A 16,586-nucleotide genomic window follows, 5' to 3' on the forward strand; every position below is an offset into this window, starting at 1 on the left:
CAGGACAATGTGAGGCTAATTTTTGACTAAATTATGTGTCCTAGTATCGTCTTTGCTCAGACAATGGCTATACTGTGCATGTGAGCCTGTTTGCACACTGAACTGACTGAACTCCAGCAGCAGGAGCCCTGCTTGCAAAGTGGATGCCACACTTCTCATGTTTCCCCCGCCTCACTGACCCATTCTTGCTGTCACTCAGCAGCTGCTTTTGAAGATTAGAAGTTGCTGCTGTCTCAGCTGTCAAAATTTTGGTCAAAAGAGCCTGATCATGTTTTTCAGTTGATTTTTCCCCCCTCATGTTTTCTATTATACCCATGAGGAGGAATGCATAATCAAAGCTCGAATGACTACATTTCCTTTTAAACATTAAAGCAAGTCAAACAGCCTTATGTGACCTCAAAGGGTTATGTAAGAAAATACATAATATTCACATTTTTTATAACTGCTGGTGTCACTGAAGCCTCCTTTAACAAGCTGACTGGACCAAATACTTTCAAGCACAAGAGCGCTTAAGATTACGATTTTAAGAAGATTAGTTTAATGAACTCATGATTATAATCTGGATTTTATTTATTTCTAGATGAACTGTTCTGAAGACTGTTTGCAGTTGTGTGTGTATGCAAGCGTTGCTCCATAATTAGTCCAAGGCAGGCATGTCCCTAATCAGACCCCCCACAATTATTATTCAATGGCCCAGTGTTGCCATAAAGCAGTGAGAGAGTGTCCGTTGAGACAACACTAACCGTCACTTTATTGTTGCCTGCAGACTTGCATGTTTGTTCAGTCAAGGCAGGTGGTCTCCTCTGTGAGGTCATGGTGTGCGAAACATAAGGAGAGGAGTCTTTGGAGGGGGTCACCCTCAATCCCAAGGTCTGAGCACAAATCAAAGCAGGGACATCGCAGAAGGAGACGTCAGTTTTTATTTGAAATCATGGTAGGAGGGAACGATTTGTATACTGACATCTTATCTGCTGAATTGATAGTGAATTGGTCAAAAAATTTTAACATTTAAAACTTACACTGTGTTTAGTGCAATTGGATATAAAAATTATTAAAATAAACATTTGAACCCTTTTTTATTTTAATTAACTCAAAGTGTAGAAAATATTGAATTTGTAGATCAACATTTTTGCAATAGAATAATTGCATAAGAATAATGGAATAATAATAATAATTGCAATAGAATAATTACCACAAATAAATGTAGATCCTTCCAGATCATCCTTTGTATACAGTGCCTATGAAAAAATCACATACTCTACAGGTTGCATCACGATGCAAAGAAACAGCCTTCAGTCTGCTGACTGGGAAATTGTTTTCCTTTAGCGCCCCCTGGAGGCTAATCTTGTAGCACAAAAGGCATTTTCAGAATAATTGGTAACACTGTTGCTTTAAAAAAGCTTGACTCTTTAGTTTAAAGAGTTTACACAACACGTGTGAAAAGAAAACAACCAAATAAACAGCAAATATAACCAATTAACAAAAAGTTATTTAATAACCTAATGGTGACTGAGCGATTTACCAATTATAACTACATTTCCTATAATTGCTGATCTTCTTCGACGGAAATGACGTTTACAGACTTCCGCTACATTCAAGGGCACCGCAAAGTCCCGCTGGTGAAATTTAGCTACAACAACACACGTGTGCTGCCAAATACTTCACTAAAGTCGTGGTTTTGAGCTAGATTCGGGTGGACATGGACAGCTTTGGGTCAGACTTTTCATCCGGAGGTTCTGGAGGTAAAATGGACACCGGAACCATCATGGAGCAGGTTAAAGTCCAGATCGCGGTAGCTAATGCACAAGAGCTGCTGCAGGTAAATCAATGGCTGGAGAGTTACTAAGCTAGCAGGGTTTTAGCCTGCGATGGTCATGTTTATATAAACTGATGTTTCTTTTACAGAGAATGACTGATAAATGCTTTAAGAAGTGCATAGGTAAACCTGGGAGTTCTCTGGATAACTCTGAGCAGGTATGTGTGCGTGAGCTTAGCCTTCTAGCTTTGTAGAATAATACACCATGTCTATATATTTTTTACTTTTTTTTTTAAATTAGAACTAGTGGAACCCTAGAATTAATGTGACTTCCATAAAAGTGTAGCATTCTCTAATAATGCTGTTCATCTGTTGGTGTTTTTTACAGAAGTGCATCGCCATGTGCATGGACCGATACATGGATGCCTGGAACACTGTATCCCGGACGTATAACTCCAGACTACAGAAAGAAAGAGCTCGCCTGTGAGCCTCCTTCCCGTCTGCCTTCCCCTGCTGTCTGTGAGGATCTGCTCGGTGCTCCGCTGGAGGTCACAGGCTGTCCACACAGCAGCAATCTCTGCCATAAAACCTCCATGACAGGCAAACAGAGCCTGTGGACTCCTAACCATATTGGTGTCTCTGTGGACAGTTTTACTCTATATTTGAGGGGAAAGTCTCTAAAGTTTCATTATTCCTTCCTGTAGGTTTTACAGCTGTAGTGCTCATAAAACAGGGAAGTTTGTCAAAATAACATGGTGTCACAGATTGCTTGGACATTAAAGTGCAGATTTAGTTTTTCTGTTATAAGCATCCATAAACATGACTCTTTATTTTATTTTTTGTAAATCCATGCTGATGCATATTTAGTTTGAGTTATACTAAAATAAAATAAAAACAGTACACTATTGGTATAAAGTTTTCCCTTTAATGAATTTATTGAATCCTTAAAGTTTTTCTGTAAAAATTCTTTTTACTTCATACAGGCAGTGTTTTTTTTGTATGTCGCAGAAACGTCCACATTTCTTTGCAGAAAAGTGGTTTAGCAGGCAGCCATTACTGCGTAGCAAGTGACTCCAAACTTCATTCATGCTGCCCTTTTTGTGTGTGTGTGCAAGAAACCCCTGCTTTTAATGTTTCCCAGTGAGATTAAAAACTTTTTTTTCACTCTTTTGATCATGGATTTCAGTTTAATAAAAACAGATTTGATCACAGAAAAAAAAACAGCATTTTCAGTCATCAGGAAGACTGAAGGTGAATCTCAGTTTTTTGACATTCACAAGCCTGCAAACAGCCTGATATCAAAATACAGCTGGAGAACAAAACCGTTCTGTTTGACACGTTTTCTAGGTGTCACTCTATATCCCGGCCTCCACAGTGGGGGGCTTGTTCCACAGCTTCGCTCGAGACCCAGCTGCAGTTTGCAGGACAAACTCGGTCCTCTTTTTCCTTTTTAGCAAGCAGACTAAGAGGAATTACTTTCAACAGCAGAAAAAAATAAAAACATTTCTTTTATGTTTATCGTCAATAAAAGCATAAACGTTACAGATGAAATAACATAAGCTGCACTTATCCATCTCAAGTGAAAGAAAATAAATATTTAACCAGAAAAATGCACCAAGAAAAAAACAAAGTACACTTTTGCCCCCGCCAAAAAAAAAAAAAATTGGGGGTGAATTCTGAGAGTTTTTTTTTTTTTTAAATAGTTCATATTCTGTGAGTCATAATGTAATGTTTTGATTGCAGGAAATCACGTGTCTAAATGCACTGATGTCAGATACCCCAACAAGTTTTTCTGTTCACCTGTATATGCTCTCAAGTCTGTGGCTGACTGGAGATTACTAAGAAATCCACACAGAATAATAAAAATGCATGACATTTTTTGGAAAGGACAATAAATAAATGTAATAAATACTTTTAGTCGTGCAATGTGGTGGCTAAAGTTTTGTAACCTTTTGACTATAACAAAGTTCAGACAAATGCACAGTAGTAAAAACAGCACCCATAACCAGTTGGCTGCGCAAATTCAGCAGTTTAAACTGAAAATGCTTGTGCCTGGCCTCTGCCATGACTTTGGTCCTTGTACAGTACAGTTTGTGAGGAAAATTCATCAGTAGAAATCTCTGAGCTCTCAGGAGGAGTGTGTTGCCCCCCTTCTTTTAGAAGGGCAGGTATTTTGATATCCACTTCCTGACCGATGTCACACGAGTGTAAACCCCTGGAAAGCCAACTCGTCCGCACCCGTGACCCCAGCTCGTCACTCCGGCAATAAACCACCGGCCAGAGAGGTCACGGCAAGTCAGGGGCCCCCCAGAATCACCCTGGATCATTTAGAAGAGAGGAGAGGAAAAACAAGCCAGAAATTAAAGGTTGTGTTCAAATTCTTTCATGTTTTCCTTTTATTTATTTTTTTTAGGGCTGTCCAGATCTACTATTCTGAAATCCAGTGCCCTAGAAATTTTCCAGAAGTGCTCACTTGACTGACGAATAAAGACCACAATGCATTGCGTTTGACGTTTTTTCCTGTGAAAACTGTTTAATAAACAATGTTTTCATCATAAATAGTGGCAACAGTGGATTCATAAAAGGCTTCGTAAAATCTTCATATTTATTAGGATTTTACTTCAGAAAATTGGTGACATCATATTTGCTGTATTTTAAAAAAAAAGTAGTGATCAAGGTGTCCGAATTGCTTTTAAAATCCAAGGCAGTAGATAATCCCGCACTAGTAGGGAGGGAATCTGGATATAGTAACCAAAATATCATAATTCTGTTCCTATTTACATAAAGGAGAGTAAAAAAGCGAGTCAAAGACAATTAATTGCATGACAGGGTCCTCAAACGTAGGTAAAAATCTGTATTGTATTGTCATCCAATCATTTTATTTAATGAAGCTCCACTTCTAAAGACATCAAACGTTATAATCCAGCAGATTATAACATTTAAAGAAATAGGAGCGACCTCCTCTTGACTTTGGCTAGAGAGGTGAGATAGAGCGGGTTGGGTATAGAGCGAGGTGAAAACTCAAGAGCTGGCACTCTGAACACTGCGGTGTCCAGGAAAAAGATTTCATCCAGCGAATCTTACCAAACAGGTGTCTCTGCCTCCCTCCATGAGGCCAGCACACATCATGTTCTGAGTCAGCGCATCTCCATAGGAGAGCTGGCAGTCTGCCTGCTCAATGATCTTCACTTCAGCTTTCTGCAGCAAGTTGGCAAGCGAACCTGTGGAAATATACAAGTTTTAAGATGATGCCATCTGTGGGATCAAAACTAGTGAGATGAGAAGTTTTGGTTCAGATAAGAACAACAACAGCAATAAAAAAATACAAGTGCAGGTTACATTCATACTTTACTGCGACAAATTTTTCTCATTTCAGATCTCATTTATGAGTAATCACAGTCAGGACGAGGCCGCCATTTTTAATCATCTAGATTTATTTTTCTTCTTTATTTTCTACTCAATGTATTACTTGATATCTGAAAGGGTTTTGCTATAACTATGTTTTGTAATTTTTTTTATTGTAGCAATCAGTTATTTTCAATTATTGAAACAAACCAAAAAACAAAATAAACAGGTGTAACAAATGTATATCTCTCTGTATATAAAACTGTGAAGTTTTCCATTGGTTCCCTATGTATTTATTTACTTATTTATAAAAAGCCAAATATGACCTGACCATTGCTTCTTGTTTCTGCCACAGTGTGTGACAGAAATATCAATGAGAGAATTAAAAAAATCAAAAAAGTGGTAATAATTATGCACAACTGCCACTAATATGAGCACATTTCTGTGTAATGCCAATAATAGCTTCGTTTAGCCCAACAGGAGCATTGTTTTTCTGCTTTCTAAGACAAAACAAAAACCTTAAAGAACCAATCCGATCATCTTTTGATTTAAAAATAAGAGCATTCCCAGTGATCTTTTAATTTTGATGCCAATTTGAGCCAAAAAAAACCCAACCTGTGCCGCTTTTCAAAGCCACAATTTCTGCAGAGCGGTAGGAGTTTATGAGAAACTCGCCTTTGAGTTGTGGTTGATACTGTTGGTGTGGAAGTAAGCCTGCACTTATTTCCCATGATTCCTTTGTTTGGTCTGTCTCCCGCTAGCTTACAGCCCCTCCCAAACCCAAGCTAACATTAGCGGTATACCAAATATGGCAAGCAATATTGGAGCTATCTAGCCATACAGTTTTAAGCCGGATACCAGTTCGGACGAGGAAAACAAAGATGTGCATGCATCTTTTTTTGTCTGTAAGTGGATGAATCAGAAAGGAGCAGAGCAGGGAGGCTCTTCCATCCCGCTTTCTACGTCACAGCTGAGGTTTTTTATTCATCTGCTCCTGATTTACCACGATTAGAATAAAGAAATACTCAGAAATGCAGTTTTAATCTTGAATTATTTTATCTATATCCTCCATCATGAGAAAAATGCTACAAAAAACATGTTAAAGACACGGAGTGGGTCTTTCAACCATTATTGCGTTTTTTACTTGTTTTTACGTCAAAACACTTCCAGTTTGTTCTTTTAGCAGCTTCACCTCTGATTTGGTCAAAGGCTGAGTTTACGGCTCATCTCTCACCTCCTTCCTTCATGGACCCCCAGCCTGCGATGTAGCACTCTGCGTTCTGCAGGAAGCTGTGCACGGGAGACGGAAGACACGCAGTCTGGATGGTGTAGGACATGGGGGCGGGGACTGCCAGCTCCAGCAAAGCAACATCATGATCCATGCGAGTGCCGTTGAACTCTGGATGAATGATAACCCTTTGGATGGGGATGACCAGGGCCCCCGCTCCAGATCGCAGAACCGAGCCAAGGCTTACAGCCCAATCTGTGGGACTGGGGTCACTGAACGAGAGTTTTGAATGAAACTCAGAGCTGATCAAACTCATATGCATTAACGTTGTAGTACCTTTTAAAACAATGTGCTGCAGTCAGTAACCACTTATTGTGAATGAGCGTGGCCCCACAGCGGTAAAGTCTTTGGTGCTGCAGGATGCCAATCCAAGGCCACTCTCCTTTCCGAGCTGTAACTCCACCGACGATCTTCTGAGGACCCAGCGCTGGACGCAGGCCGCAGTCTGGACAGCAAAAAAAACACTTCACAACCAGTGTTCCTCAAGCTGAGCATAAGTTACCCTCCATCCAGAGGAACCTACCACAGTTTCTTTCATCCGCCCCATTGGAGCAGTCAGGGACTCCGTCACACTCAGGGTTCACTTTGGTAATACACAACGCAGAGCTGCACTGGAAGCTTTCACTGCAGTTTATTGCTGTAATGCATAATGGATACTACAGTGAAACTACCATCTGTTCTAACTTTCCTTGTCACAAGAATATGAACAAATAATGCACAAAATAAATAGGCAAGAAATGGGGCTTTAGTAAAATGAACCAAAAAATTTAAGCATGCTAATTTTTCAAGTTTAGAAACTCCTAAAATAACTCAAATTTTAAGTGTAAGACAAAACACCACTTCACTAAAAAATAAGTTACAAAATAAAAGCTAAATTTAACGCTTAAAGGAAGCGACACGAAACAAAAAGATCCAAAGAGAGATGTAATAATTAGATTTAACCCTTAACCCCTATATTTATTTCCAGCTATAATAAAATAATCACTACTGTTTGCATTAAAATCCATCAACATCACAAATCATATATATTTTGCATAAATTGTTAAGAGAAGTAGTTTATCTGAAATTAAGAGCTTTGTGCCTTATAACAAATGAAAAGCGCTTAACAAATACATATAGTCTGACGTTTAAAATAAAGAGAGATGTGGTGACAAAATGAAACATGAAGTGGAAATCACTGCCTAAATTCAGAGGCTCCTCCTTCTAAAGCATCTAAAGTAAATTAATGTCACAACATCACGCAAATCTCACAATTGCTTCAAGAGGTATCAATATAAGCATGTTAAACAAAGACTGGAAAGAGAGACGGCCTAAAAATCCAGTATTTTGAGGAATTCCAATCAAACAGTTCATAGAATCTGAAGAAATCCCTGTGCGTAGGGGAACAGGGAGGAGCCAACTTTAAATGACTTTGATCTTAAGGCTCTTAAGCTAAATGTAGAAGGAGCATATAAATAAATATTTATTGCACAAGTGAACTTTCATCTATTACAATTGGAAAACACAGGGTGCAGTTGTATTTGAAACGGTTAATTTTTGCATTTTCATACAAAAAAAAGTTATGTGAGCAATTTCTGCATCAAAGCAAAAGAAAACTGACTTATTTGAGAATTTACCAATTCAGCTTAATTATCTGGATTTCAGACGGTAAAAACCGGCAAAGCCTAGAAAAAGTTCTTTACTTATAGATGTTGCCTGTTGTTACAGTATAACAATGTATTTGCTTTAACTTTCTTTCAATTTTCAGAATATTTTTCTGTTTTCTGTGTTGTCTTCAGAGCTCCAGCATTGGAAATTTTATGGCTAAAAGGTGACATTACCAGGTGTCTGTTCAGAAGACACTTCCCAGGACACCGACAGGTTAGCGGAGGTGGCTTGCGTCAGAGCGGGGACGGTGGGAAGAGGCTGCATGTAATCGTGCACCATGCTGGGATCCGTGTGCCTCAAAATCCAGTTCCGCAGTTTGGTAATGCGGGAGTATACCCCAGGTCGGTTGATCTGGGCACAGCCCACACCCCAGCTCACCACGCCAGCCAGGAAGAACTTCCCTGGGGCCCCCTCACACACCAAAGGCCCCCCAGAGTCACCCTGTGAGGGACGTGAGATTGATTTTAAAATCCATGGGTGTGTTTTAAACCAATGAGCAGCATAAGCAAAGTTGCATCCTCTCATGAAGGATTTCTGCTTTTTGAGCAGTAATTCTTCATGGTCCTGCAGACCATCAGGATGAGATCATAAATAGATGACATTGAAGTCTTTCAACACCATTAACATGGATTCATGACTTTAAAAAAACCGCTATTCTCCTGAAAAATGAAACAAACAATCCATGTAAGAAAAAGTAACATGAAAGCGCAGCAGAGACAGCACCAACCTGACAAGAGTCCACTTTGCCTTGTAGGAATCCAGCACACATCATGAGGTCACTCACAGCCCCGTTGTATGCAGAGGATTTGTTGCACTCCTTGGTGTCAATGATTTTTACCACAGCTTTCTGCAGTGTTGAAGGCAACGAGACTGCGGAGTAGAAGAGCTCAGTGATCACTTCCCACCCACCCACCCACCCATCCACCCATCCACCCATCCACCCATCCATCCATCCACCCATCCATCCACCCATCCACCCATCCACCCATCCATCCACCCATCCACCCATCCACCCATCCACCCATCCACCCACCCGTCCATCCACCCATCCACCCACCCATCCACCCATCCACCCATCCATCCACCCATCCACCCATCCACCCATCCATCCACCCATCCACCCATCCATCACTTTTCTAACCACGCCGAATCCCGTCTGCGATCAGACAGTTGCTGGAGCCTATCCCAACCACTTATGGGAAAAAGCAGGTGCCACCCTGGACAAATTGTAAGATTGCTCACCACCCAGAACACATATTACACACATACGGTAACAGTGTACTTAGTTTTACATTGCTAATTACATTTCAGTATATATTGGCATATTTCTACATAAAAGTCCCATTCGTCCGTGTTGTCATTTCTTTATTTTCTTTAGACCGGTTTATGCATTAGCTTAAACCAAAAATAATTCCATCCTATGTAGAGATTTTTGTAAAAATAAGTTTGTAACTCCCAGAAACTTCTTAAATCCAACATGTTTGCACGTTATGCGCTAGGCCTGCACAATATACCGCAAATTTATCGTTATCGCAATATCAAGCTCTGCAATATGCACATCGCAAAAGACAGTGAAAATCGCAATAAATCGTAAACCTCAAATGTGTTATTACAACCTTATGGCAGCTTGAAGCATTTAACGAATCAAATAAATCCCTTTATGCATTTGACCAATCAGATGGACGCCTTCACCTTGTTGACCAATCGGATGGAGGCCTATTATGTTAGATGTTTGTCTCCTATGTCAACGAGGGTCATTTGGAGTATAATTTTGAAACTGTTGCAATTTAATGGGAATGATGTTTTTGTTTATTTTGTTATTTGTTTATTTACCGCAAATCATATCTTTATCGCAATATTAATCTTAAATATCGCATATCGCGAGTTTTCCTCATATCGTGCAGCCCTATTATGCGCTGTCGCAGCACGACATTAAAATTGATATTTTAATCCCAGTTAATTTTGAAATACAAAAAAAAAAAAAAAGAAACTGTAGAGCTGTTTTGCCACCATGGACCTCCAAAATGTTCATAATTTAATAAAACATAGGTAATTACATAATAACAGTAATTGAAATCTTTCTTCTTCTATTATGTTAAAGTAAAAATTATTTTGATAATATATATATATATATATGTGTGTGTGTATATATATATGTGTATATAGATAGATAGATAGATAGATAGATAGATAGATAGATAGATAGATAGATAGATAGATAGATAGATAGATAGATAGATAGATAGATAGATAGATAGATAGATAGATAGATAGATAGATAGATAGATAGATAGATAGATAGATAGATAGATAGATAGATAGATAGATAGATAGATAGATAGATAGATAGATAGATAGATAGATAGATAGATAGATAGATAGATATAGATAGACATGTTATTTATGTTGATTTTTCAAAATCTTCTGACGTTTCTTTTTAATAGCAAATTCTTTTTCATTCTGGTTTAAATACTTCATGATGACATTCATCAGCTCAGTGACCTTCGACACTTATTGGGAGGTAGAATGAAAATGAGCATTTAGGCGGCTCCAACCACTCCAACCAAAAAATGCTTTGATAGGATAAAAATCGAGTTCTTAAAGCAATAGTAAAACATTTCAGAATAACAATGATGTCAATTCAAAAATAAATATTATTATTGCTGATTGTTTGATTTTACAATCTATTGAAAAATAAATAAATAAATATAAACATTTTAAAACTCCATCGGCTCCATTAGCTCCGTTTTAGCCTGACCTCCTTCATCCATGCTCCCGAGGAGTTAGCACGCAGACTTACAGCTGAACTCGTTTAAGGCGCCCCAGCCGGACACAACGCAGTTCTGGCTGGGTGGAAAGACGTGCGACGCAGCAGGAATGCAGATCGGTTGGATGTGGGGGCTGAAGCTCAGGGGGCTCTCCAGCTCCAGCACGGACACGTCGTTGTTGGAGGTCTCTGGATCATACGCTGGATCCACAACTATTGACTTGATGTTTACTATTTTAGACCCGACCTCGTCCCCTTTTCTCTGGCTGGCTCCAACCAGAGCTGTCCAGTCTTTGGGGTCATTTTCTCTAGAACAGGAAAAACAAAATCCTCCTGAATTGTATTCCCAAAAAAATCCATACTCTTCTACACTACATTTCTTTTGATTCTCATCAGGACAAATCCACGCCTACCTCTCAAAGCAGTGTGCAGCACTGACCAGCCAGCGGTCGCTGAGGATGGAGGCTCCACAGGTGTGAAGACCGTGGAACCTCAGACTGACCTGCCAAGGAATCTCCCCCAGGTGAGCATCAACCCCGCCCACAATCCGACTCTCCACAGCCGGCCGGGAACCGCACGCTGACGGGAACCATGAGCATTTCATGCAAACAGAAGGGTTTTTGCAAAGAAAAAAGTAAAACAAAAACTCCTTATATTTATAATCAACTTAGCAAAATACCTAAAATCTGAAATTATATTATTGAGAGAAAGGGGCTAGTTTTTTTCTTGTTTTTTTCTTTTTACCACAGTGAGCTTCATCGGATTCATCTGCACAGTCTGGGATGAAGTCACACTCTGGGTTTATTTTGGTGACACACTCTCCATCGTCACAGGTGAAAGCCGTGGCTGGACAACTGGCTGCAATTTGCAGAGTTGAGGGAAATCAATACAAGGGGCAAGAAGGAAAAGAATCGCATTAGAATGAGCATAAAAAACAACACACGCCAAACTTTAAAAATAAAAGCATCGTCATACAGCAAAGTCACACTAAATTAAAAATAATGTTCTTTTTCAGAGGTCTAACGGTTGAAGGCGTAAAATCCAGCACAACTTCACACAAATCAGCAGGATGATGAGCGCTGCTTATCAATGAGGATCTGATTACGAGAAGGGCTGAGATTAGAAAAATTCTGAAAGTGGGGGTGGATTTGAGCAGAGTTTTGAGGGAGGAAAATACAAAAGGAAACTGTTTCAATATAGTTTGGAATAGATGAGTTTAACTTACATAAAAATCACATGTTTGTGGATTTTTTTACATGTTCTTTGGCATTTTTTTAATCAAATTGTTGTGAATGAGGAGCAAAAAAAAAAGAATAGTTGGAAAAAAAAGAGTGTATTTGTGACATAAAAAATGTCCGTCTTTAATTTCCTCATCTGACTCAAATCTGTACGGCTGGATAGCTTCAATATTGCTCGCCCTTTTTGTTGCACTGATAGTGTTAGGTTGGGGTTTGAGGGGCTGTAAGATAGTGGGAGAATGTGTAAACAGAGTGCTCTCAGCAACGGGGAGGGGGCTGAGGTTGTTTTACCCCCTACTTGGGGGTGAATTTCTACTGAACTACTGCCGCTCTGCAGAAACTATGTCCTAGAAAATGACACAAGTTGGCATAATCATAATTAGAAGACCACTGGGAACACTTTGAAAATAGATCAAAAGATGATCAGAGTGGGTTTTTTAAAGGAAACGGAACTTCTGGTGTTGAAACTGATTGATTTCATATATTTTTAACCACAAGTGAACAAAAGTTTTTCCAAAAAAAAGTTTTTCCAACAGTTAACATACCCATTTTTGCGTCTCCGACTGCATAAAACGACTTTCCTCTGGCTCCTGTCATGAGGCAGGAAAAGTGGCATCAAACAGCTGTTTGCCGCTCATACCGTCTCCTCCACAGGCGACTCATAACACACCCAATAAAAAGACGGCGCTGATGGCCCCGAAGCCCGGCACCTCCAGAGGTTTCCCCTGCATGACGGAGCTGAAGCCTGCCCTCAGCAGGTCCCGGACAAAGTTGTATGAAAACTGCTGGATTCTGGACACCATGAAGATGAGTCTGACTGTCGCGATCACGTCACCGTTGGTGTTGCTGAGAAAACAAACATTTCAGAGTCCGTCTCTGGTTGTTTTTCAGCGTTTAGTCACTTCAGCCCATGTGGCTCTTACCCATAAGCGATAATGCTGCATTCCTTATAGTTATTTGATACCGATGAGGCAATGAAGATATTTTTAATCTAAAAAACAAAATAAAAAAACACGTTCATGAATGACATGGGCCCTTTTCTTCAAACACAAGGCCATAATGCAAACTGACTAGACCTTTGATTTTAGAGATGAGGAGAGTATGATGGTGAAAGCCGAGTTCTCGTCCTCCAGATCAGGAGTGTACTCCAAACCCTTGAGTTCAACCGTCTCAATGAAATGCTGCGGCTCCTGCAGCAGGTACGCTAGCAGTCATAGATGGAGGAAGGTTAGCTGTGAAAAATGGCTTCTGCGAAGATTTAAGAAAAACAAAGTACTCACCTATAACAAAGCCCACACCGATACCTACGAGTAGGAAGAAGATAATGCAGGCGATGAAGATGCTCTTGTTGGAGCCATTGCTGGGTGAAGCAGATGGGGCTCCTCTTTCATCCTTCTTCACCTCCATGTTCGATTACAGCAGCAACCTTTACGGCTCACGCTATCATAATGCCTGAAACAATGAACATAAGCAGTGATCACTGCTGCAGCATGACTGGGCTGCTGGTTTGAGATCCAACATTTTTCCTGTTTTGATCTATGATTTGTGAGAGATGATGTGCTGTGGGAACTTAATACATTTCTCAATAATTAGTATAAAACAGCTACTTTATCCCTCTATTGTGGCTCTTTGGCTTTGAAGAGAAGAAATGAAAATGCTTTGAATCAATGATGGGTTTGTTAATTATTATTATTATTGTTATTTTTATTTAACCATTATTTATCCAGGCAAGACAGATTAAGAAAAGACATTCTTATTTTTAACTGTGGCCTGGCAAAAGGCTAGACCTTTTGAGAAACAAACAAACAAAAAAATACAGTTAAAATAACTGTAACTAACTCTGCTGCATCAGGACAGAATGTATTTTATTTTGAAAGGAACTTGTGTGCTGCTGACAGACTAAAATAAATTGTTATATGTTAAAAAAATATAGCAGAGTTATCTTTACATTAAGGTAAAAATTTAGAAGCTTTGTATTATAAATAAATAGCTTAATGGCCACAAAAATGGCCAGTTAGAAAATGACCTAAATGGCTCTTTTTGCATTAAAAGTTGCAGAATTCTGGATTAAAAAAAAAAAAATTCACATTGACAGGATGTTAGCTTTCTTTTCACACAAACATTGAGAAGATGAAAAATCATTAAATGTTTTTTTATTCTTATTACAGACACTTTAACACGAATGATCATATATAGTTATTAGAAACTGCAGAATTTCTTGTTATACTTGGTACTGGTGGTGCCTTGTCCTTTTCATCAAGTAAAAGTGAGCTCAAAAAAAGTTTAAATAAATAAATAAATAAAACAAATCTAAACCACTTTGCTCATGAAACCCTTTTTGACTCAAAATTATTTCATTTGGACAAACATCTCCTAGAAAAAGTTCCTTTCCTTTTTTCTTCTTCAAATAAAGTGCTGTTAGCTTCTGTTTAGGAAAGTCTTGCTCAGTGTTGGACATGCCGTATGTTGCTCACTAGTGTTGGTAATCTCACTACAAAAATGCTTCCAAAGAGTTTTTATTGCCTTGAACTCGTTTTAAAAATGGAAATAATAAAATAGTACAACTGTGGTCTAGATCAGTGTTTTTTCAACCACAGTACACTAGTGTGTGCCATGAGAAACTGCTGGGAAATATTTAATTTCTTCTAAAAAATTTTTTTATCTACCATTAGCAGAAAATCAGATGTGTGTTCATCCAAACAGGCTCAGGTTCACACCGAGAAAGCAGTAAAATGAAAGATCAAAAAATACTTTGTTTATTTGGTTGTTGTTCAAGGCATTTTGATAGGAGTGACAGTAAATTGTTGATACAAACTACAAAGTTTCATTACAGTTACATTTTTGGTTGGTGCTGTGCCTTGAAATTTCTTTTTTATCAAGAAAGAATTGAACCTTGACTCAAAGAAGGTTAAAAAATATACAGGTTTAGATCATTGTCATCCAAAACACCTGACTCATGGAACCATTTTTTAACCAAAATATCACTTTGTTTTTATTTTTTACAAATCCCTCATTAAAAGCATTAAATGATATTTTCAAGACAAAACAAATGTTTCTTTAATTCAGATGACTTCTTAAATCAAGTGTTTTTAGTTTCTGTTTCTTAAATTCTTAACTAGAATAAAGTATTCTAATCTAGGACAGTTTGTTACCGATACGAAGCCCATCGAGACGGCTGTTGTTGTGAATTTGGGCTATACAAATAAAATTGAATTGAATTGAATTGAATTTGTTTGTAAAGAGTTTTTATTGGACAATTTAAACTCTAAGACCTGGCCTCAAAATGCGTGGACATCACATTTTGTGTTATTATTACAATAGCAGTTAATTCTGCTATCAGAGCCCAAATAACAAAGAGAAATAAAAAATATCTCTAAATCAGAAAAGAGTTTAAGATGTTAAACAAATCCAGATAAAATGTAAACTTATTCTGATATTTCTGTCTTCAACTGGTTCAGTTGTTTTAGATCTGTAAAAATAAGATTACGCCTGAGTTCATAAACTGGGAAGATTTTAAAGATAACTTGAGTTATCCCTGTCATCCTAATGCTGAAGTGCCCTTAAGCACTTAGAAAGGTTAGGTGGCATCACCAAAGGAAAGATGCTATAAGGGCTGAAACTAATGCTAAATTCTGAGCTCCAAAGTGATCAGATAACACCAACATGCTGCTTAAGAAATCTAAAACTCCCAGGAATTAGTGGAAGTTCTTTTATTTTTGCTCCATCCTAAATGTAATTTGAAGGACTAAATGTTCTCACTGCAATATGGAAGGAAAATATTCCGTTACATGGAGAGCCAGACCTTTTTTTTTATTCCAGGGTTTAATCCGGAATAAAACATTTTGAAGTAATCTGAACAGGATTGAAACCCTCAGAGACGGTTCTGCTCTGAGGCGCACAGGTAAGAAAAAGTAAACTAATCCCTGGAGGCCATTAAAGGTCGACGGTCACAAACCACAAGAAAAAAATCACCAAGTTACTTTTAGAAACATTTTTACTTAATTGAAAGTGTTTTTTTGTTGTCGTTCTGGTGACAAACAGGATGGGTTTCTGATGGAAAACTCACCTCTTTGTCCTCTCATCGCTCTGAAGGTTTGACCAGGGCGCGCGCTCCTCTCAGCCGAACCTCCGCGAGGAGACGGGCCGGCGGGTCCGCTATATGCTCCACCTGATCCGGGGCGTGCCGAGCCTCTCCCGAACTCAGTCACTCGGTGTTGTTGACTCAGAAACGGCAGCTTGAGCTGCAGGAATCCCCGTCTCCTCCCAGCTCCATCCGCTGGGATCCCGTTGGCCACACCTCAGTGTGTCCAGGAGCTCCAGGTAAACAGGTGAGTGCCTCACCTGACCAAAGATCTTAAAGAGCTCTAGGAGGATCCGCCGAGTTCTTCCATCAGGGTCCCAAAACCCACAATAAAACTAAGGTACAATTTATCCATGAAAACTAGACATTAAACGCCACATTTTTTTCTGCAGAATTTGATTTATTTTAACTTATTATTGCAAAAATTCTCCATCATTTAGAAAAACAATGTAAACATGGGTGTT

At 38.9% G+C, this 16,586-nt stretch overlaps 2 protein-coding genes across 2 annotated transcripts; one reads left to right on the plus strand and one right to left on the minus strand.

Annotated features, from left to right (window-relative positions):
• Positions 1-1,565: 1,565 nt before the first annotated feature.
• Positions 1,566-3,682, plus strand: timm13 (translocase of inner mitochondrial membrane 13 homolog (yeast)). Its single transcript, XM_004067711.5, has 3 exons — positions 1,566-1,819; positions 1,906-1,974; positions 2,145-3,682. Exons 1-3 carry the CDS (start codon positions 1,700-1,702, stop codon positions 2,241-2,243), a joined length of 288 nt encoding a protein of 95 aa, XP_004067759.1. The 5' UTR covers positions 1,566-1,699; the 3' UTR covers positions 2,244-3,682.
• On the minus strand, positions 2,662-16,246 carry tmprss9 (transmembrane serine protease 9). The gene is made up of 16 exons (XM_023954127.2): positions 16,108-16,246; positions 13,322-13,493; positions 13,118-13,245; positions 12,965-13,032; positions 12,712-12,887; positions 12,587-12,631; positions 11,548-11,661; positions 11,217-11,382; positions 10,837-11,111; positions 8,764-8,906; positions 8,210-8,477; positions 6,913-7,026; positions 6,666-6,834; positions 6,336-6,601; positions 4,841-4,977; positions 2,662-4,074 (listed from the first exon to the last, which is right to left on the minus strand). The coding sequence occupies exons 2-16, from the start codon at positions 13,446-13,448 to the stop codon at positions 3,913-3,915; spliced, it is 2,358 nt and encodes a 785-aa protein (XP_023809895.1). The 5' UTR covers positions 13,449-13,493; positions 16,108-16,246; the 3' UTR covers positions 2,662-3,912.
• Between the last annotated feature and the right edge of the window lie 340 nt (positions 16,247-16,586).

The sequence above is a fragment of the Oryzias latipes genome, chromosome 4 (genome assembly GCF_053564925.1).
Source record: "Oryzias latipes strain Hd-rR chromosome 4, Olatipes_Hd-rR_3.1".
Lineage (NCBI taxonomy): Eukaryota > Metazoa > Chordata > Actinopteri > Beloniformes > Adrianichthyidae > Oryzias > Oryzias latipes.